The 22,338-nt window shown below is 52.0% G+C and overlaps 1 protein-coding gene across 1 annotated transcript; it reads left to right on the top strand.

The window, feature by feature from the left end:
• The first annotated feature begins 7,189 nt into the window (after positions 1–7,189).
• On the top strand, positions 7,190–20,471 carry CTSD (cathepsin D). The gene is made up of 9 exons (XM_064425220.1): positions 7,190–7,543; positions 7,990–8,146; positions 10,370–10,493; positions 12,093–12,211; positions 15,735–15,934; positions 17,097–17,219; positions 18,376–18,520; positions 19,458–19,556; positions 20,178–20,471. The coding sequence occupies exons 1-9, from the start codon at positions 7,482–7,484 to the stop codon at positions 20,337–20,339; spliced, it is 1,191 nt and encodes a 396-aa protein (XP_064281290.1). The 5' UTR covers positions 7,190–7,481; the 3' UTR covers positions 20,340–20,471.
• The last annotated feature ends 1,867 nt before the right edge of the window (positions 20,472–22,338 follow it).

Below are 22,338 nucleotides of genomic sequence, written 5' to 3'. Positions count from 1 at the left end.
CAGGAGCACGTGAGCCGCTGCAGTGTGTGGGATGCTAAGGCAGCGGGAAAGCGCCACATGCCTTCCTCCAGCACTGTCAGCACAGTGGGGGATGACAGGGCAAAACGTGCCCAAAATAGGAAAAAAGGAAGGAAACTCGGGGCTTGTGGGGTTGCATCATATAGGGCCAAGTACAGCTGCTTCAGGCCATAGTTCAACCTTGTAGCATCAAAACTGCCCTTATTGCCTTGCTCCAATGATGTGCCATCAAAAACACCCTCTGTCAAGGACTGCTGCAGCTTCATGCCCTACTGCAAGGACAAACTTGCTGTTTCTGTCTTACAGGCAGCTGTAATAAGTTCATTTATGCTTGGGATGCTCCTCAGGTTTTGGCTTTCTGAGGCATCTTAAGCTCCTTCCTTCAAGGGATTGCTGATGCCCCAGGGTCTTGTGATGCAGCTGCAACCTGAAGAGGGTTTAGCTGCTGGGGCTGGTCATGGCATGCTTCTCTGATACCCATTTCAGGTTTTGTTGGCCAGGGCAAGGCAGGAGCAGAGCACACTGCTGTGTCACCACCACACACAGGCTCCCTTTGAACCCTGCTGGGTTTCATACCTTTCCATTACGGGAAGAGAAGTGCAAAGGGCGCTCTGAGGACCTGCACTTGATTCTGACCATTCCTTTCCAACAACCTGCCTCAAACCCAGCCAAAGCTGCCTGGTGTCTGGGTTCCCCTCTGAGACACCCTCCTGGTCCAGAAAAGGAAGTGGGCCCCTACTCTTCTCAGCCACAGGCAGGCCAGCTGCCTCCTCTGCAGGGCCCAGTTCTGCCAGCGATGCCAAACAAGTGGCCCTTGTTCAGGGTGGGGCGCGTGACCCCAGGGATCAGAGGCTGCAGCTGGTTGGCCCCGAGGAGTTGTGGGAGACCTTTGCCCAGGACCGTGCCCTTAATCCCTCCCTCACTGCACCAGTCAATTTAGAGTTGCAATGCTAAGAACAAAACAACTCAGTGCTAAGCAAGAGAAAGGGTTTTATGAAATGGTGGTACTGCAGGGAGGGAAGATTGGCAGCTATTTGTCTGCTAATAGAGATCTGCAGTGGCAGTGTCCGAGCTGTTCAGCTTCATTGACTCCTGGCTGCAGAGGGAAGGATGCTGGAGGCTGCAGGACCTGGTGCAGCTGCAGTGTCTGCCAAGGATGCTCCCACACCTCCCTAACCTACAAACACCTTTGATCATGAGCACTGAGCAAGACATCTTTACATTTTTGACCATAACCCTAACCCTAAGTCACCCTGCTGGCAGTGTACCTTGAGAAACACCCAGGAGTTCTCAGCCTGAGAGGCTGAGATGCCACGTCCCACGCTGCAAAAAATTATTAACAGGCTGTTGTGCATGTAGAAGGTCAGAGAGAGGGTGTGCAAAGCCACAGATTGTGTTTGCCAACGTGCTTAAAACTGGTTTCAAGATCTTAACCTCAGGCAGTCACACTTAAAATAGTGGCTGTGGTGGCAAGTAAAGATGGAGCTTAGCAGAAAGGTGACAATAAATTAGAATTTGGAGCCTTTGTGGAAATATTGACACAGCAGAAACTGCCCCAGGAGGTCCAGACTGACTCACCAAATCACCAGTGAGAGCTGGTTGCTCCCACTTCAAGAAAACACATTGCAACTTTTAAGCTGATCCTTGGGTTGCGATGGGGTGTTGAGCCTCATCTTTCTGAGCCCACACTCCTCCCAGGATCAGAAGTGACAATTGCTTCAGTGTTTTGTTATGTGGAAGAGAAATGATTGTATAAATGATGGTCGTCTTAGGGCAGCTTCTGCTGAAAACTAAAGGAAATAATTAAATGACATCTAGTGCTGGCAAAGGAAATGAAATGTGTGCTTGATTGTGGCTGGAGGCTTTTCTCTGCATCATGATGGAAACTCCACCAGCATGCCAATACCCCCCTCCCAAGTCAGGTTTACATGGGGGACAGAAGCAGGAATTGCTCAAGGTGGTGACAAGGTGAGTTGGGTCCCTGTGTTCCCCATCACATCCTGGCGTGGGTGGGGATGAATCAATAGCATCATTGTCACTTATCACCCCATCCTGTCAGCCACGGGTCACGCTGCCTTGCTGCCAGGGTCTGCCAGGATTGTTGTTCCCTTCCCTGGCAATTTCAGCCTGCTGCAAAATAACTCAGGTGAGGCAAACAACATGAGATCCCTGCCCTGAGGAGCAGACAAGGGCCAGCAGCCAGGGAGAGGCAGGTCTCCTCCTCCCCAGGGTGGGTGCCAGATGTGTCACTAGCCATGGGGGAGGATGGGCCAGGGGATGACGAAGAACATCCAACGTTGAGCGGGGTCAGGAGCGGGCAGGAGGTGTGGGGGTGGCAAGGATTTGGGCAGGGCCATGAAGTGCGTGGGACACAGGGACAGGCGACGTCAAGCTTGGCAGCAGCCCACTGAGACAAGGTAGTGTGTAAGTAAACTCTAGTAAAGACACCAGAGCAGCTCAGAATCTTAAAGACAGTAAATAGATTTCACTTATTAAATCCTTTCTGAGTTTTGTTTTTAAATAGCTAGGAAAAAGATGGAAGAGCAAGATGTGATGAAAACACTCCACGTTTGAAGGCTGCTGCAAATGGCCCTGATGAGGATGGAGCCATGCTCAGGGCTCCTGCCTGTTATGACATCCAGTTGTGTCACACGGCCACAATGAGCCACCTTCACCTGCCAGCAGGCTCACGGTTTGCAGCATGAGGGACACCAAACGAAAAAATACCAGCCTTGGCCTTTTGCAACTCCATTTAGCATTTCCCCAAGGTCACTGAAGCCCATGATGGCAGCTAGAACATGTTTCAGCAGGCTGCTGGCCAGCTGTGCCTCCAAACCAGCCCCAGCCAGCTGGTATGAATGGACTGGGGATTGCCACCACCCCTGATGCCAAGGACATCTTCCCCACTGGGACACAATAGCCAGGGCCTGCATGAGTCACCTTGTTGTGCTCAGCGCAACCCTTCCTCTGCTCCCAGGTTTCCCACCACCCAGAGCTGCTACTAAACCACCTTTTAGTCTTGTTTTTGTGGGTGTTACCCTGAAAAAGGGTGTAGTTTGGGATGCGCCAGTGCCACCACAAAACGCACCCTCACCTTGTGAATTGTACATCAGTTTAAGAAACGGTGTAGGGAGTGGGCGAAGTCCTGGCACCGTGCCAGGAAAAAGTTACCACTGCTTCCCTCGGGATCTCAGGGATGGTGAATCAGGCTCGGCTAATGAGCTGCATCCAGCACCTTCACAGCAGAGGCAGGCTGTTTGAAACCAGACTTGCCCAGGCTTGTGCACCCGTAGGCTCTGCTCAACTCAGATGGGAGAATGGTTTTCTTTTCTTTTAGCAACGAGCTTCAAAATCAGAAATGCACTTTCTTGAATTTGAAGACACCCTCTAAAAACCCCACCCACAGCTGAGCAAAAAGTAATCTGCATCTCTGAGCTGAAGCTTTCCGTGCCCTGTAGGTCATTGCAGTTCACAACATTGGTGCTGCTGTGATAAATAAATTTATGAAAAAAACACTGAGGAAAGGGTGAAGGCAAACACACAGACATGTGTAAGGACAAAAAGACCACTGCAGCAACCCTGGCAGAGGTCTGCCAGACTGCAAATGGGAGACCTGCTAGAACCCCCCAAAATAAGGCATTTGAAACTGAACATGAGCCAGTGTGCTCTGGTGACCAAGGAAACCAGTGGCATCCTGGCCTGTATCAAAAATAGTGAATAGCCAGCAGGATTAGGGCAGTGATTATCCCTCTGCACTGCATGCTGGTGAGGCTGCACCTCAAGTCCTGTGTCCAGTTCTGGGTCCGTCACTACAAGAAAGTCATTGAAGTGCTGAAGCATGTCCAAAGAAGGGGAGTGGAGCTGGTGAAGGGCCTGGAGCACAAGTCCTGTGAGGAGAAGCTGAGAGAGCTGGGGGTGTTTAGCCTGGAGAAAAGGAAGCTCAGGAGAGACCTCATCACTCTCTACAACTGCTTGAAAGGGGACTGCAGTGAGGTGGGAGCTTGTTTTCCCAGGTAACAGATGACAGGATAAGAGAAAATGGCCTCAAGTTGTGCCAGGGAAGCTTTAGACTGGATATTGGAAAAATTTATTCCCTGAAATGGTGATCAGGCATTGGAACAGACTGCCCAGGAAAATGGTGGAATCACCATTGCCAAAGTCATTTAAAAGCCATGCAAATGTGGCACTTAGGGACATGGTTTAGTGGTGGACTTGGCAGTACTGGGTTAATGGTTGGACCCGATGATATTGCAGGTCCTTTCCAACCTAAAGGATTCTATGTTTATAAACTAAGCTGCATCAGGTCCCTGCCTGTGGGGCAAAGGGCAGATGGGACAGCCAGATGTCACTTGCAGAGGAGACCCCAATCTCCCAGAGCTGGGGTGCTCTTCCCAACTGGAGCTATTGGAGCTGAGTCATTTGACCCCACCTTGGGAATCCTCTCAAGCAGGCACCAAGGTTGCGAAAGCATGGCTGGGCCCCAGGGGCGTGTCACCCCACACCCACAGCTGGGGCTGCAGGGGAAGATGCGCTGGTTCACCCCTTGGAGCCACGGGGGAGGCAGGGGGCTAGGGAGACAGGGCAGCAAGGAAAGGGGTTCATCCACTGTGACAAAAATAGGAGTGAGGAGGGATAGACCCCTCCGTTGTGTCTCACACGTTCTCTAGATACCTCAGCTATGGCACTCCCTGTTTGCTCCACAAACAAGGAAAAGTGTAAAAAACCTTAAGCCCAGGCTCGTGCTACTCTATCTTTTTAAGATAATATGGTGCAACTTTCACAGTCCCAGCCTATAAATACCTAGACGTGCTCCCAGCTCCTGGTTAAACATACCCACTGTACTTCTCAAGGCTTTAACATCAGGGCAAACATTCCACAGAGGTGCTGAGGGAGCCTGAATGCAGAAATCCTGTCTCCTTGCTGGAGCCACTGGCCTCCCAGCATGCAGGCACTGCAGTGTCAGCTCCAAACTCGTGGTGCCAAGGGACAGAGACAGATTAAAAACTCGGGGGATAAGACCCCCAGTCCCTTCCCATCCTGCAAGCACCCAGGAGAGGATCGCTATTATAACATTCCCTGACACAGCCCCATTCTCCCTTTTTCCCAGTAAACCATTGGAAACGTGGGACATGTAAGTCAGCACAAAAAGCAGCAACCCTCTTGCACTGGTATGAGAGCAGTCCCAGACGAGAACACAAGCCTTGCTACCATGAAACTCAAGATAAGACTCATTCATAACAGCAAAGCTTGCCTCTAATCCCTTGGAATCAAAAAACCAGCCACAGCCTGGGTCCAGAGTTCTTTACTCTGCTGAAGCACTTTGCTGTGCATTGTGTGATGGTACGTGACTAGTGAGGCATGCTGTACTCACCGGCCCATCCCTGCACACTGGAGCCCACTCCATAGCCACGGGATTCTAGCAGAGACTGGCCAGACTGGAAACGCTCGAGGAGCTGCCATATGGCCCTAGCCTGGGGGCCAAGGTGCAGGTTGTCTGGCCAGCTACAGTTTCCCAGCCACTTCAAAGAGAAGGGAGGAGGACTGGTACTTCACTCGCTCTGCCACAGGCTCCAGGAAAGCCTATAAGGGACGTAGGGGAGGCCTGGGCCTGGCGTCAGGGCTGTCCTTTTTGTCTGCAAAGCACATTTGTAAAGGGGTTTAGTCCCCTTTGTGAGGGTGGGTTTGCTTGGATGGGGCCACGGTCGGGCTGGTTTATGTCTGACCCACTCCTGCCCATGAGCATCCAGGGGGATGAGAGGAGGAGACCCGTGAGCTGGAGCCCTCAGCAGCAGCAGCAGTGCCTCTGGGGTCAGGTACCGGAGCTGCAGACCCGCTATGCCTTGGCCCCTTGCCCGAATGAGCCACACGGGATTTTGCTGAGTCATGCAGTGCCTCGGGGCCGGGAGGGCAGCAGGTTTTGCTGACTCATGGTCAGTGGCACCCGGCTTGACCACACGCCCGCAGGGGCAGGAGGGAAGCAGGTGCTGGCCGAAGTAACGGGACCCACCAGGTCCAACCAATGCCTCCAGAAATCCTCATCCCCACAAGCAGGCAGCAGGCTTCCTGAAGCCCATCAGCTTGACCAAGATGTGGCAATTCGGAGAGCTCGTGGGACAAGATACAGAAATGCCCTCTAAAAATACTCAGGATGGATCATGGCTGGGGGGGACCCAGGGCAGCAGGGTCCTGTATGAGGCCATGGGACGGAGTATGGGAAGGCGATGGTGCAAGTGAGGTGCCAGTAACATGACCCAGCAATTTTACAGAAGTTGCATGAACACGAATGTGATGGGAGAGGGACAGGAACCTCATCGCAAAGCTAGGGGTCCCCCACTCCAGCAGTGCCCAGCTCGTCCCACAGGCTGCTACTTTCCCATCCCCAGGACTAGGCACAAGCAGAACAGAAAACAAGCACCCCCAGCCCCCAGGAAGGGAAGGGAAAATGACTGTAAATCCGATTTAATTTTTATTGTTTTTCCAGCAGGTCTCGTGGCTCTGTAGGAGCTCTGCCGGGGCAAACTGGACAGAGATTAGCTGTGGCCTCCTGAGTTGGTGGGGTGACACCTCTGAACCCTGTTACCACACTCCAGTGGTGGTGAAGAGCCCATCCCAGGACTCATTTTGAGGAAGGGGCAGACCTCAGGGACTGCTGGTGGCCGGTGTCCCCCCGGCTCTGCCCTGCACCAGCATCGTTCTCGGTGGCTGCAGGCAGCACAGTACCACCACAGTGCATTTTGAGGGGGTGGCAGATACGGCTTGACATCCCCTCCTGGCACCCCACCGCACCTCCCAAAAAAGCTGTGGCCTAGGATATGCCCGTCTTCTCCAGAAACACCCAGCGGGGAGGGGTTGGAGGGATGAATCCCCCAAGCTGGCGGTGTCCTGGGGCCAGGGAGCAACACGGGGCTGGGGGGGCTGCCAGGGCCCCTTGGGCGGGGTGCACAATGAAACCCCCGTGGTGACAGCGGGTGACAGGGCGGCCGAGCTCCGTGAGCAGCCCAGCCCCGCCAGGATCTGGGGGTCTGCTGCTGGGGCCCTGCGGGTGTCCTGCGTCCCCTCCTTTCCACTTCCCTGGGAGAGAACGCAAAATGCACCAGCCCAGCAGAAGGAAGTTAAAGGCAGTCCATAACGGGGCACGCGCGGCCGGGCGGGCATCTCGTGACTGATTTCATGGTGTTTATTCCCCTTTCCCGGGGGCTGAGTCACGGCCCGAGGCGCCGGGGGTCAGCCCGGGGGGAGCCGTGAGGCGGCGCCCCCGGCCCCGCTCCCCGCCCCGGCCCGCCCTCACGTGACGCCGCTGGTTGCAATTTTAGACCGTCAGCTGACTCCAGAAATCCGTGGAGAGGGGCCGCTCTGCCTACAAAAACAGGGACGGGAGGCGGCAGCGGCGTCGCGGCCTCTCAGCGTCGGGAAGCTCCAGCCTCTGACCCCTCGCCACCGCCGCCAGCAGCGCCATCGCCGCCATGGGCCCCCGCGGCCTCCTCCTGCTGCTCGCCCTGGCCGGGTCCTGCGCCGCCCTCATCAGGTGAGAGGAGGGGGTTCCTCAGGGCCTGCTGAGCCCCCCGGGTTGGGGGGACGTGGGAAGAGCACCCCCGGTGCTGCTGCAGCGGCGGCCTCCGAGCTCCTGTCACAGCCCTCCGTAGCGGGTGGCTCCCCCTCCATGGAAGCAAGGAGGGCAAGGTTCGGAACATCCCCCCATCCTGCGCATGGAGGGGCCTCGCCCCAGCTTCCCCTACACCTGGTGACCCTGGCAGCCCGCCGGCCTTTCCCCCTTTCCTCTGGCTTTGGGAAAAACACTGAACGCAGCGCGGCGAGGGGGATCTAGCATAGGGCGCTGGCAGGAGCCCAAACCTCACCCACCTCGTACCGGCGTGTCCCCTGTTTCGAGTGGAGCCCTGCTGCCCCCCTTCCCTAGGTATCCGTGCCCTACACACCCCCTCTAACAGGTGTGTGCTTGCCGTCCCCACGCAGGATCCCCCTGACCAAATTCCCTTCCATGCGGCGGATCCTGAGAGAGGCAGGCAGTGAGATCCCAGATATGAATGCCATCACCCAGGCCATCAAGTACAAGCTGGGCTTTGTCGAGGAGGGTAAACCCACTCCGGAGATTTTGAAGAACTACATGGATGTGAGTAACAACCCCCCTGCAGACCATCCCCTGCACTGCAACAGGCCCCAGCACAATGTCACCTGTAGGGGTACCCATCCCAGGGAGGGTGGGACATGCCAGCCTCCCACCAGCCAGGAAGGCAAAGGAGGGAGAGATGTTGATCCTCTTGGACAGATTCATGCACCCCCGTGGCTTAGTGAGTGCATACCAAAAGGTGCTTCCCATCGTTACTAAATTGAAAATACTAATACTAGTAATTATAACAACAACAAACAAGCCGCTGCCACCCAAGCAGGAGCTTTTCAGTTTGTGACCTATTTCCTTTCCCCTTTGTCACTAATTAACAATCATAAATAGGGGCCTGCTGACTTACAATCCTTCCTATCATCTTCTGGCCATTTGGACTCTACTTCTGGCAAGACAGGGGCATAAAAATCATGCTCCACTCCTTGAGGATGCTAGTTTACTATGGTGCTGGGGATGCAGGACCCTTCCTCTCACTATCCTTCATCTTTTGCACTGCCCTGGGAAAAGCCACCTTTTATCTCCGCTTTCTTGTCAGCAGCTTAGGGAGCAAAGCGAGCTGGGTGGTGGCGGAAAGAGAAGCCAGATAAAGGGCATGAAGTTTGCCCTTGCCCTGCTGCCAGGCACGTGTGGGGTTTACTATTTCAGGGTTCCTTACCGGGCAGTGTAGGATATGAGCATTAGCTGGCAGAATAAAACTGGGCCCAGATATTTCGGCCTTAATTCAGCGTATGTTGCCCCTGCTGCCCTTCCCCAGCGGCTCTTGTCACCCAGCCAGCGCCGTCCTGTCCTGGGAAGGGCCACCGGTGTTTCAGTTGGCAGTGTTGAAAGCCAGGCCGAGCGGTTGTGTCACGCTGCTGTCTCTTGCAGCCACAGCTCACACCGCCACTCAGGGCAGCACTGTTTTCCCTTGTCACAGAGACACCAATCCAACCTGTGGCGGCAGATAAGGGACCACTGGGTCGCTCCCAGCCTGGCTGAATGAATTTTTGCTGCTAAATGAATTCTTTGGACAAGCCCCACTAGCCTGCTTTTTATGTTTCCTGCCCTGGGACCCTTCACGGGTCTGTGTGTGTGAGAAACGGAGCCCCTGTACCCGGGGTTAATTTTCAAGCCCCAGCAATAATTACAGAACCACTGGAAGCAAGTGCTGCCTCCCCATTATGGCTAATTGCAATGTTGCAATGGATTGTTAATTAGTTAGTGAGCAAGCCTTGCAAACTAAGCGCGCAGGAGGTGAACAGCTTTGATAATCCTGTTTTCTTCCCTTCCCCCCTTTCCCCCCCTCTTAATTAAGTACACGTGGGGTTTGGAAAGGCTACTGGCTGACTTCCCTTGCTAGCAGCCTTCTCTCCAGAACCCTGAACCAGCTGCTCACCAGGCAGGACACAGCTCCCTGCCTGTTTGGGAGGACTGGGGAAAAATGAGTCCATGTACCACCTGCCTAGTATTTTCCATTTGTCCTCTCCTCTGTGGAGAGAGGGATACTTTGCCAACAACTCAGCCATTCAGGTTTCTTCCAGTTCCAGCAGAAATGTAGCCTTAGAGCAAAGGTGTATCCATCACATACCTGTGCTACAGGGACTTCTCCTCGTCTTTCACCCTGGAGGTCTAAACCCATCTTTGGTGATGCTGCTCATGCTCTTTGCTCCCACCACTCCTCCAGTCTTCCACCTCTCGAGACTGAGCATTTGTTTGTTCCCCCCCATTCTCAGAGCTCACCAGCAAGCACCAAAACCCCCAGCAGCTGTACCTCCACCTGCAGTGGGCAGTGCTGCTGCTCGCTGCAAGCCACAGTTTCTCTGCAAACCCACGAGCAAAGCAGCTTCCCAGCCAGTTTCAGCTTTTCAATAACGCAGGTGTTTTGCTTGGCTTTCTTCCATCATTTTTTCTCATCCTTGTAGTGAACTGCATGCTAGCCTGCAGACCTTCCCCCTTCTCTTCCTTCTCTGTCTCCGTGCCCCAAATGTCCTCCCCCGCACACACCCATCCCACTTGTCCTCAATTTATCCTTTTCACACCCGCTGTAATGAACGCTGAAGGGGAACCTCCCTTCCAGAGGACAAAGGCTGGGAACCTATCGGTGTCAAAACCAAGAGGAGGGCAATGTCTAGATAAGAAACTGATCTTCTATTCAGCCCGAAGAGATTTTTTGATCTTTAATCTCTGCTTTTAGCCAGCTCCTTCTGCTCATGGTTCCCTTCTTCTGCCCTGCAGGCCCAGTATTTTGGTGTGATTGGTATCGGGACACCCCCCCAGAATTTCACTGTGATCTTTGACACTGGCTCCTCCAACCTCTGGGTGCCATCCGTGCACTGCTCCATGCTGGACATCGCCTGCAGTAAGTGTCACAAGTGCAGAAGCTGCTAAACAGCTTCTCCTTCCCTGCAAAATGCAGAGCCTTGTATTGCAAGAGGAGAAACTGAGGCAGCAGCATGAAAGGACTTGCCAGAGGCTGATGGGCTCTTTAGGATGAGAGCTGGAAATACAGTCCCAGCTTCATTAGTCCTTTTCTGGGTTTTTGTGTTTTCCAAGTAACCCCTATACAGGGCCAAATCTTCCCCAACAGCTTCAGCCCTACAGCAGGGGAGCAGCATCATGGCTGTGATGTTTCTCCCCAAATTATAGACCAATGCTGCTGTTATCCCATTGCGCAAGGCTGACTTTTTTTAAGTCAGCCTCTTGCCAGATCTGATACAAACTGCCCTAGTTTCTGGTTTATTGCTGCACAGAGCATGTGTGTGCATGTTTATGGAGTTATAATTAACAAGAGCCAGGTAGGCACAATGAAATGAGAATGTCTTAGGGACTAGAAGTTGGTTTTTTTTATTCTGTGGCATTCCTATGCAATAAACTTCCACAGCTGAAGATGTCAAACCTGGCTATGGGAAAATGCCATTCAAAAGCTACTGGTTGTGCTGCTTAAGCAAAGTGGGGAAACCTGTGGAGTCAACAAATGCAACCATGAAAGGCATTCCACAGTGCTCATTGGGAGTAGAGTAGAAATTTGGACTTCTTGTACACAGGCCTTCTCTTTGCATGTGTGAAATGAGATTTTGGACACTGACAGGGTGGTGAGGTTCAGACCTGGTATGCCTAGGGGGTTCCTGATTTGTAGCAGGGAGATGGTTTCTCAAGGCAGTGCCTTGGGAGGTGCTGGGACCAAAGAGCTCATTTTGTGAATATGCAAGGAGCTTAGCCTCCTGCCAGACTGGAATCCAAACTGGGACCGAGACAGCCTAGCTGAGAAACTGCTTGTGTAGCTCTGTCACTTTGTGCAGGGCTCAGCTGGTTCACCCTCAGCTGCTGTCTGCACCACTCAGCAACCAGCCATGGGACTGCGCTGGCCAGCTCGTGACTCGGGAGGAGTCTGGGGAGGAGGAATCTGCCTGCCCATAAAACCAGGGCTATCCTACAGCTCCCAGCCCAGCCAAGGGGAAAAGCAGCTTAGACTAGGGGAAAGCCCTTCTCCTCTGCAAATAAAGGAATATTTTGTATTCTTTCTGTACTAAAAACAATGTTTGAAAAATTTCCAGCTACTGCTAGTAAAAGAAACAGATAAGTCCATGAGGTGAAAACGTTCCTACCCAAAGCAGATTATTTAAAGCCACCCTGGTTCTCCATGGTGTGTGGAGGGATACATTTTGCTCTGCTGACTAACACACCACACCAACCACATAACCTCTAGGCTTTTAATACCTAGTGGCCAAATCGGATTTAACAGCCTGAATTGGATCTGCCCACCTAATTCCCCAGACACTGGAAATGCTTTATTAAGCAATCTGGGCTTGGCAAACCCTGGGTTCAGGCCCGTCTTCTCATCATTGAGTGTCCATTTGTGTGGGTAGACTGGATGGTGTGGGGTTAGGTTTTGGGGAACTGTAGGTATAGAGGAGCACTAATGCTGTGTGTCCCCTTGTGTCCCCTTTCCCACCTGCAGTGCTGCACCACAAGTATGACTCTGGTAAATCCAGCACCTATGTGAAGAACGGCACCAAGTTTGCCATCCGCTATGGGACAGGGAGCCTTTCCGGCTTCCTCAGCCAGGACGTGGTCACGGTGAGTTACAACTGCCCCAGACTGCTTTCAGTACAGTGCTCGGAGCTGTTAGATTTCAATGGATCTCCTTTCTTGAGTGTCCTACTCGTATAGAACATCCTTCAGTGCTGTGTTTCCAAGTCCTTTGAACTGACATGGAAATGATGACTGTTAAGGGAGCAATAACCCTGGCAGGCTGAGAAGGGAGAAGGGATTAATCTTCAGGTCAGCAGGGTTGGGGTGGAGACTGCTCACATGATGTCCCTGCAAATATGGTCTCTGGCCATCCCTCCAACCCTTTTCCTGGTGACCCCAAAACTTACCAGCCCAAGCATATGCCAACACCACTTCACAGACTGCTGGTGGTGCCCACCTTGTTCTTGGCCAATATCCACACATTAGTGGATGCCCACATGGGCAGCTGCCCAAACACAGACCAGAAAAGGTCTCTTTACTGCCCCATCCTGGTCTCACATCAAGAACTGGTGCTTACGCTTATAAAGGCTGGGTAACATCCTGGGGAGAGGTTCTCCAGCAGTGTTCAGGGTGCAGTTTGAGTTAGCTGGGTGGTAGTTGCTTCACAGTTTGCTTTTCAGCAGGCAAAGACTGAGCTTTCTGTCCTGTGAAGGACAAGTGCCTTTCATGACTTCCTCCCAGGTACAGATGCTCGGGAGAGTTTGCCAGCTGCCAAACATCAGGGGTGCATGTGCTCTCAGATTACTCACTCTCCTGGCAAGGGATAAGAGCATATGTTTGCTTTGCAGGGGGGGGAGAAACAAAGCAAAAGTTTTGAATAAGCATATAAATCTGGGGATTTGGAGGTTTCTGTTTGGGTTCAGCTGAAAAGTATTGGCTTACCAATTTCATCAGAATCAAAAAGTATCCAGGAGAAGGTTAAAGTGTGTGACTCTTGCAGGATGCCCTCTTTAGCCCATCCTTACAGCACGAAGATTTCAGGCTAGCCTGGAAGCATCAGCTGTTGCCTCTATGCTGCATCCAGAGATGCAGTAAGGCAAACAGCAAACTTCATTGTCCTTAGAAAGTGTGGGCTTAATGCAAGGGCTGAAATGAGTCAGAAAGAGGATTGCCATTTTTTCTCTTTGTTTCTGGTTTGTAATTGTCACCCTAGTGCCTGTTTGCTGATTAGTTCTCCACTTCCCAGCAGCTCAGAGGAAGGATTTTGTGCCTCAGTTTGTCTGGGAAGTGGGGATGGCTCCTGTCAGACAGCACAGCTTGCAGCATTTGGTTTCTGTCTGTGCAGAAGCAAGAGAAACCTCTTGCATGGAGCTGAGCAATGTTAGGCTTGTAGTAGGCAGGAGCAGGGGTGACTCTGAAGGTCAGGGACAGAGAGCTTGGACACAAGGATGCATCTTCTGATGCACAACATGTTGTAGGCAAACTCCCAGTCAGGGATAGTGTTGAAAGAAAGACATTGAAATAACCTTCAGGGTGACCCTCTTGGCTCCAGCCACGTGGGTGGGTGAAAGCAGCCACAGCAACCTCTGGTAGCACTGACATCTGACCAAAAGATGCTTGTTGGCAGGTAGTCCAGAATCCCTCAGCCCTAATGTTTTTTTGAGAGGGTGATGAGCTCATGTCAAACATCCTCTCTCGTTTGCAATGCCCTGTAGCACTCCGCAGTGCTGCTTGCTCTCCTAAGAGCAGCAGGTTCAGCCAGCCCTCTGCTGCTCAGATATCTCATCTCTTTATCACAGCCCAACCTTGGGATGTCCTTCAAGGACAGCAGAGGAAACTTAGCTGACCATGGGGCACAGTGTCTCTCCCATAACTGCAGTGCAGGTACACTGCACAGGAGATTACTTTCCTTGCCCTCTCCCTTGTGCCTCTACATCCCAAGCCCTGGTACCAGGCTGTGCCTTAGAGGCCCTCACCTCTTGGCCTTTGCCATCCAGTGCTTACCTGCTGGCTGAGGCTACAAACAAGGAGGCCAGGCGAGCTGTGGAGTGCTGACGGCCGTCTGCAAAGTGCTGGAGGGTGACCACCGCACAGCCATCCACTGGTCATGATTTTTGGTTGCTCAGTGTCGGGGCAAGAGCCAGCCAAGAGACAGAGACGAAGGATCTGTGACCTGGCAGGAGCACTCTGCTAAAGATAGTCTTGGGTTTCAGCCCTGCTGAGGACCAAGTGCAGGCAGGGTCTGCTGAGAATCCATGACTGGGCAGAAATCTGCCTCCCCCTTGGGATGTGCAAGCAGAGCAATATTCAAACAAACCTGACACTCAGTGTTATCAGTCCATTGCATTTTACTTTAAGTAGAAGCTTCATTGAACTGAGGATCAGTGGTGCCAAGGGGTGGCTTTTATAAACCTGGAGTGTACAACTGGGGCAGGCGCTGGCGGGCGGATGCGTTGCTGTGTGCTTTCCCCCCACATCCTGCCCTGTGGCTTTTAGCTTTCGCAAGGCTCGATCGCCCTTTCCTACTGCAGTTCTCCAATGCCATTAAAGGCAGCACTGCTGTCCCAGCCTTGCACTAACCCTGGGGGGATATTAGTAATTTACAGGGATCGTTATCTGCCATCAGGTAGGAGAGGCCAGCTTGTCAGTCCAGCCTGGCTCACTACAGGGCTGCTAGCTGCAGGCTGAGAGGCTGAAATTGTCCTAGTGTGGATGCTAAAATTGCCTGTGGTCAGCCAGAAGCTCACAAGCCTCCTGAACTGCTAGAGCCAGAAGCCAGCAGATGCATCCTTCTCCCCATTAGCAGAGCTATCCTCCTTTCTCTGATCATCTTCTTTCTGGGGATCTGCCCTTGGAAGGCGTTTCAGCTTTCCGGTGGGGAATGCCAGTCCTTCTCATGGCTGGCAAGGGAGGTGACCTTTGAATTCTCAGTACTCTGCTTGCTATTTTCGTGCTTCATGCTCAACCTCACTTTCTTGGCTGGGTCATCTCCGCTTTCACGGGAGGTCTCTGCAGGCTGGTGGCTCTTGCAAGAGATTCAGCAGTATCCCGGGGATGTTTCTTATGTGGGGGAGATCACATGGATTGTGGGCAGAGGTGGGAGGGATTTGTGCTCCCAACCAAGGATGGGTGCAGCGCCCAAGGAGGTAGGATACACAGATGACTTAGAAGATGTCCAGAGTGGAGAAGAGGATAAAAGGAACAGCACAAGAGCTTTTCAGACTGGGAGGAAATGATGAAGTAGGTGATAGAGGAGGAAATGGAGGAGGACAAATGGATATGGGTCCCCTGTGCAAAGAGGAGGGGCTGCAGAACAGCAAGGCCAGTGCTGGGACACTGCAAAAGGCTAAAGGGATTCTCCTGCCCTTAAAATTTTGCTGGGCTTTGCAGGGACTTGGGAGGTTCCACTGAGCCAGAGTTGCCAGTCTCTTCCCCTGACAAGAGTGGCACCAGGGTATCTGGTTTCTGCAGCTGCCTGCAAATGCAGTGGTGGAAGCAGGCAGGAGTGTGGCAGCACACTGAGGGACATGCTACAGCCTGTGCTCAGTGAGGTTCTGTTACCACCCAGGTCCCACGAGTCAGTTTTTTTTACAATCTGCTTTTCCCTTCTCTCCCCATCTCCCCACAGCTTGGTGACTTGAAAATCCTGGATCAGACCTTTGGGGAGGCCACGAAGCAGCCAGGCATAACATTCATCGCTGCCAAGTTTGATGGCATCCTGGGCCTGGCATTCCCAAAGATCTCTGTGGAGGGTGCCGAGCCTTTCTTCGATAATGTCATGAAACAGAAGCTGGTTGAAAAAAATATGTTCTCTTTCTACCTAAACAGGTAGTGTTGGGTTTGGTGGCACACCTCTGGTTGCGAGGGCAAGGCCAGTGGGCTTTTCTCTGTTTTCCAGTAGCACCTCTTGTCATCTGCTGTTTTACACTCTGGACAGCACTTCCCAGTTGGGGAAGTCACAGCAAGTTCTGCAAGTTCTGCTTGCAGGAGCAGTCAGGCCAAAATCTCTTATGTTTGCTGCTATGAAGTAAGGAGAAGGGAAGTAGAAATGCAGTTCTTTTACTGATAAAAAGCTGGGTGGATCTGTGACCAGATTTCTTAACTGATGAATAGACAGAGGATGTTTCCAGAGGAAAGAGAAATAAAGATAAACAGGGTTGTGATCATGAGATTGATATTAGTGCAGTTCCCTTTAGAGAGGTAAACAGCCCCAGTCTGCTGCCAAAATCTGTAAGCCATGTGGTCATCACCATGTCGCCTCCCCAGCAAAGGTGTCTCCCCATCAGTCATCACTAATGAGGAGGCCATTGCTCTCACCAGTCTGGGAAATCCTCCTCTGCAGCTGCCAGCACCTTCCCACCCACTCCTGCTCCCCGCGGGGCAGCCCGTCAGTTTTCTGACACCACAGCCGCGACTCTGAACTACTTCAGCCCAAAAAGTAGCACACCAAGAGCAGGGAGGGCAGAGAGGGCTGCTGCTGGCCATTCAAGTACCAGCCCTCCCCCATCACCATATTTCTTCCCATCTGCTCACTAGTGAGCTCTTATCTGATGGTAACCTTGAGGATTCACTTCAAGGCTGCTGGTTGGCAGAGTAGAGGGCAGATGACCTAACCCTGCAGCAGCTGTGTCCAGCCCTGCACAGGCACTTTTTACAAGCTGATTTAGGAAGTCCCTGTGTCAGTGCCTAGTTCCCCTTTGCCATCCCCCTTCCTGCCATGAGTTTCTCCAGGTTTCTGTGAGAAAGTACCACGTGTAAAGCTGCAGGATGCTTTGGCTGGGCCAAAATATTCCCATTTCCCCATCCCAGCCTATCTCACAGTATCTGTCCTTATATTGATAGAACATAGCATAACATAAGTTATGTGTCTCCAGTACTGTTAATGCTGTGCTTCACCTCCAAGCACCCCAGCAGGTGTTTTGGGAGGCACTTGAAGCACGTTGTTCTCACCCTGCCCTTGATGTTCACAGGTTTGGGTATTGTTTTTCAGAGATCCCTCTGGTGTCCCTGGCGGTGAGATGGTCCTGGGAGGAACCGACCCCAAGTATTACAAGGGCGAGTTCAGCTGGTTTAATGTGACACGCAAGGCCTACTGGCAGATCCACATGGACTCGTAAGTTCCCTATCCACCTGACTACATGTATGGGGTCACATGTGCTGACAGCACATGCCTGAGGCTTCAGTGAGATCCTCCTCAAAAAGGAATCATCCTGCAACACATCCACACCACAAAAAGCAGATTAAATCCCACCCTTGGGCTGGGTTGTTTGTTGCTGGAAGGAGACAAAAGGCAGAAGCCGTAAGGAGATGTTCTGCAAAATCCTTTCCTCTTGTTTGTGGCTTGACCCTTGACCTTTGAAAGGATGCCTGCTGCGTCCCTGTCAAGCAGAGAAGAATGCCAGTGTGTCCTCCTTGCAGGCAGGGCGAGCCCCATAGATTAAGCCCCAATTTTGCTCAGCTCTCAGCAAGGCCTGAGCTGCGTGGCTGTCCTGCACACAGCTCCGGAGGAGCAGGATGAGGCCTCAGGAAGGCAGCCCTTGACTGAAGGGCATGGCGCAGCAATCAGCGCGCATTGTTGGAGGCAGAGGGGAGGAGAGCAGGCTGAGCTGACGGCCGCCAGCCCCACGTCTATTCTGAGCTCTCCCACGTGATGGGAACTTAAAAGTGCCCTGTGATCAGAGTGTGTCCTTTTCCTGGGAATTGCATCCCTCCCCAGCGTGGCGTTTCAGTTCTCATTTTCCCCCAGAGCTGCAGCGTTGGCAAAGTATGGCAGACTCTTGGCTAGAAGGCTTTGTCTTTCTGCACTGCTGTGAAATGTAATGCGGGCAAGGAAGCCAAGCAGCTCCTGGCTTGCCTTTCCTCTGCACAGGAACCATTCCCTTGCCCCCATGGCTGTCACACCACGCCTTTAACCCTTTTTTTTCTGCGGTAGCACAGGCCATAAAAGTCCATACTTCATTGTCCTTAGCTCTCTGCCATGTCCATTAGCTGTGGCACTAGCTCTGGAGTGCAGGTAGCAGGCAGGGTACGCAGGCAGCATTCAGACTCTGCAGAAATGCAGCTACACTTCAAAGCACCTGCTCAGTCACGAGCAGACAACAGGGAGCCAGGGGGTCTGTGCATTTAGTTGGTGCTGCATCAGTGTTTCTGAACATCTGTCCTTCCTGGGTGTCTGTTATAGCCCTCCCTTGCCTGCCTGCATATTGCTTCCTGCAGCGTTCTCTGGGAGGTCTTTAAGGGTTGTCTAATGTCTGGGCATCTCTCCCCAGGGTGGATGTTGCCAACGGGCCAAGCGTGTGTGAGGGCGGCTGTGAGGCCATTGTGGACACAGGAACTTCACTCATCACTGGCCCCACCAAAGAAGTGAAGAAGATACAGGAGGCCATTGGTGCAAAACCACTCATAAAAGGCGAGGTGAGGCCAGGCTGAAAATGTGGGGGTCTATGGCCATCACAGCACCTATGCTTGCACCCTACTTTGTACTCAAATGCTTGTTGAGACCCTAGTCTTCTGCTCCCTGTCATCTTTGTTCTCAGCCTGTGCTCCTGGAAAAGCCACTGGCACAGCAGGGACCCCTTCATCTTTTCACCCTGGGCAGCATTCACTATCCTACTCATGCTCACAGCAGAAAGCCCAGGTCCCATGAACTTTGGGAAGCTTTGAGTCACCTCTGCCACCCATCTCTGGAAGGTGGAAGAGAAGGGATTTCAGTTGCAGCTGAGACAAAGGATTCACATTAATATGAGTCCAGAGACACTTTAATAAAAGTATATTTCATGCAAATGGCAACCCTTTGCATGAAAGTTTTCAACCATCAAAGCTAATCTCACAAGACTCTCTCCCTAAATTGTGGAAGAATATGGATTATAAAGACCCTGTAGAAAAAAAATTGCCTGTTCTGAAAGCCCTCCCAAATCAGAGCCATGAGCATTTGTTGGGGTTTTCTGCAGTGTCAGAGACCCCAAGCTGCAGCAACAGTTGGCTTAGACCTGCCATCATCCCCAAGACCTGCCATTGCTAATGAAACTGGTTTTGTCTGTGTACTGAGCCACAGCTGCCTCTCCTCTGGTAAATACCCCCAGCCATACCACATCAGCTGTGGCACTCTGGGACTCAGCAAAGCCAAAAGCTGAATCCAACATCCTTTGTCTCCGTGCCTATCCATAAAGCCCTCTTGCCCCTCAGCTTGCAGCCCTAGGCAGGGAGCAGCCTGCTTATCCCAGGGCGACCTTCTGCAGTCTGAGCTGAGCTGGCTTTAGGGAAAACCACCGCAAAGATGTGACTGTGCTCAAGGAAGACTGTGGGAGAGTGTGGGAGGTCCAATCTAAAGCCTTTACTGTTGCAATTTCAGTACATGGTGCCCTGTGAAAAAGTGCCGACCCTGCCTGTCGTCTCCATGAAACTAGGAGGGAAGTCCTTCAGCCTCACAGGAGACCAGTATATCCTCAAGGTATGTCCAGGCAGATTTTTCCAGCCTTATACTTCTTCCCCAAGGCCTGGCTTTTGCTTCTACTGCCACAAAACACAAGAGCAGCCAAAGCAGTGCTGGAGCTGGTGCTCAAGAAGAAATCTGAAAGGTTGGGGTGTCAAAGTCTCACAGGAATAAGACCCCCTGCATAGTGCTCGTGAGGGATAGCAGGATGGTTAAGGAAGGTGAGGCAAGCTGTTGCATCACTTTCATTAAACAAACATTTAGCTCTTTTCTGCTGTATTCTGGTGCCATGAGGCCAGCCTTATTATAGCAGAGGCCACCAGCCCGTCATTTAAGCCATCAAAATCAACTTGCAAGGACCATGTTGTGCAGACCTTCACCAATGGCTCTAATTCAGAGCTGTGTGGGCTGGGAGGTTTGTGGCTATGTGCAGCTTTGCTTGGTGCTTTAGTGCTTAAGGGAAGGGGAGCTGGGTTTGCAGTTGTAGAAGCAGTGGGTTGGGAGTCACTTTTGCAATCTGTGAATCTCAGTCTGGGAGAGGCTGAGGCAAAGGCAGCCTTGCAGATGTTCTTGTCAAGCCTGCAAGGTTGAGGAAAGGGAATGGCCTGCTTAAATTGAAGTTCTCACTCCTTTTTCTAGATTACTGCACAAGGAGAGACTATCTGCATGAGTGGTTTTTCAGGCCTGGACATCCCACCCCCCGGGGGCCCTCTCTGGATCCTGGGAGATGTCTTTATTGGACCCTACTACTCCGCCTTTGACCGTGATAACAACCGTGTTGGCTTTGCCACAAGTGCCTAAACAGCTGCCCCCCACTGCCTCTGCCACACACACAAACTTAAACACATACACACAGGAGCCGTAGAGAAAGGTTACCAGTATTAGAAATCCAGTGAGTGGAAAGGAGAAAAAAAAAAAAAAAGGAAAAAGAAATGGAACTAGATTTAAAATTATATGGGAAATAGTTATTAGTGCCCTGCTAGCTACTTTTTCCACTCTGAGTAAGTGGTGCTGGGAGGTCTCTAGCTGACAGCTCCAGCTGGAGTAGTCCCTTGCTTTACTGCTAGGTCTTCCAGTAGTTCTTTTTGAGAATGATTCTCAGAGCTGAACAAGGCCCTCTCACATCTCCCAGCACTGGTGTCCTTCCTGGAGGGTGGGGGGGGGGTGCAGCTGGCTGAAGCCAGCCCCTGGCACATCTGTTCGTGCAGAGAGGCTGTGCTACTGCTCTTGGGTTAGGGGAGAGGGACAAGGGAAGGCTGTCCTGCACATTAGTTCTTACTGCTTTTTCACTCCTGAAGTGGGGGAGTGGATGGCCTGGGAGAATCTGTCTTTGTGACCCCTCCTTGGCAGGTTGAGGCAGTAATCAGGAGGTCATTTCTCAAGGAGTTTGTGCTGGTTTGGTCCTAGGAGAGCGTGTCCTGAGCTGCAGTGATGGGGAAGCACGGTAATGTGCCCAGAGGATGAGTTTCAAAGCCTAAGGGCTGTAATGGTGTGTTTTGTTTAGTGATGGCATTAGTGAGAGGGCTGGGAGGCATGGCGTCCACATCCCTGACATAATGGGACATGGCTGTGTAGGGGGGCTCTAGACAGTGGGACTTTTCAGTCAGTATGAATATTAAGGGGGTCAAGATAGGTTATAATAGAGGTTACTTGAATTCAGGGCCATGAAGGTCCAGCCTTCTGCTGAGCAAAGTCATGTGGCACAAGTTCTCTTGAGTTTAGTGACCTTCTCCCAGGTTCCCCAAACAGCAAATCTTCCCAGCTTCAACCACAGCCAGCAAGTTGAGAATAATGTTTCCTGAAGCAACTAAGTGATCTACAAGCTGAAATCATACTGGTAAAATCTGTGTTTGTCAGCCACATAAGAGCTTTTGGAAACATGATTCACAGCATTTTGAACTGCCCAAAACTCAAGAGACAGTTGGCAGAGCCAGCAAACCTCCTGGGCAGGAGGATGCCATGGCAGCTGCTGGACTTACATTCACTTTCCCTGCTGCCCTGTCCCAACTGCTTTTAACACCCTCTGTACCTGCTTTCCACTTCACTAACACTGGTGAGGTCTGTTCATGTCCAGCTGTGTTGCAGAGAGAGTGAGGCACGATCCTGCTTCGGATTTAGCTGTGCACACAGATCCTCCCAGGGAGTCGGGATCTGCGCGTGTGGAGCCACTTGTTGGGCTGGCACTGGTAGGCAAACACTGGTGGAGCTGGGAAGATGATAAAACTAGTTTTAAGCAGTACTGGAAAGCAGAAGAGAGCCTGCCAAGAATCCCAAGCCCTGTGCTGGGAGTAAAAGACTCTCTTCATTTTCCCAGTGTGCTGGATCAGGTCCTGAAGTTAAGGGAGTGGCAGCAAATAAGGAACAAAGCTTGGAGTGGCAAAAAGATAAGATCAGTGGCGGCCATGACCTCAAACCAGGCTAAACAGATGGCAAAATCCTGGCTACCCACAATTCACTGATAATCCTGCCAGCAGTAGCAGTGGGGCCAAGAAATCTATTGAGAAAGGTCTTTGGGCAGTGAGAGAACAGACAGTTTTGCCTGGTGGAATAAGTTTGGCATTATAACCATGATTCACCTTGGAGGGGTCTGGCATGGACAGTGGGGACAGGCATAGGCACACATGGGACACATGCATTGTCCCCTACAACCCCAGATGTGACAAATGCTGCTCCCCAAAGCTTGCTTCTGCCTCCTCATAATCTTCACCTGGAGCTCTGCATCTGGACACCAAAGGACATCTGTTTTAGACTGACAGTAGCATGTTACCAAAAAAATGAAAATCTTCAGTAGCTGCTCCAA

Source organism: Passer domesticus, chromosome 6 (genome assembly GCF_036417665.1).
Source record: "Passer domesticus isolate bPasDom1 chromosome 6, bPasDom1.hap1, whole genome shotgun sequence".
NCBI classification, from domain to species: Eukaryota; Metazoa; Chordata; class Aves; order Passeriformes; family Passeridae; genus Passer; species Passer domesticus.
The sequence above is the reverse complement of the archived record's forward strand: the minus strand, read 5'-3'. Positions and strand labels throughout refer to the sequence as shown.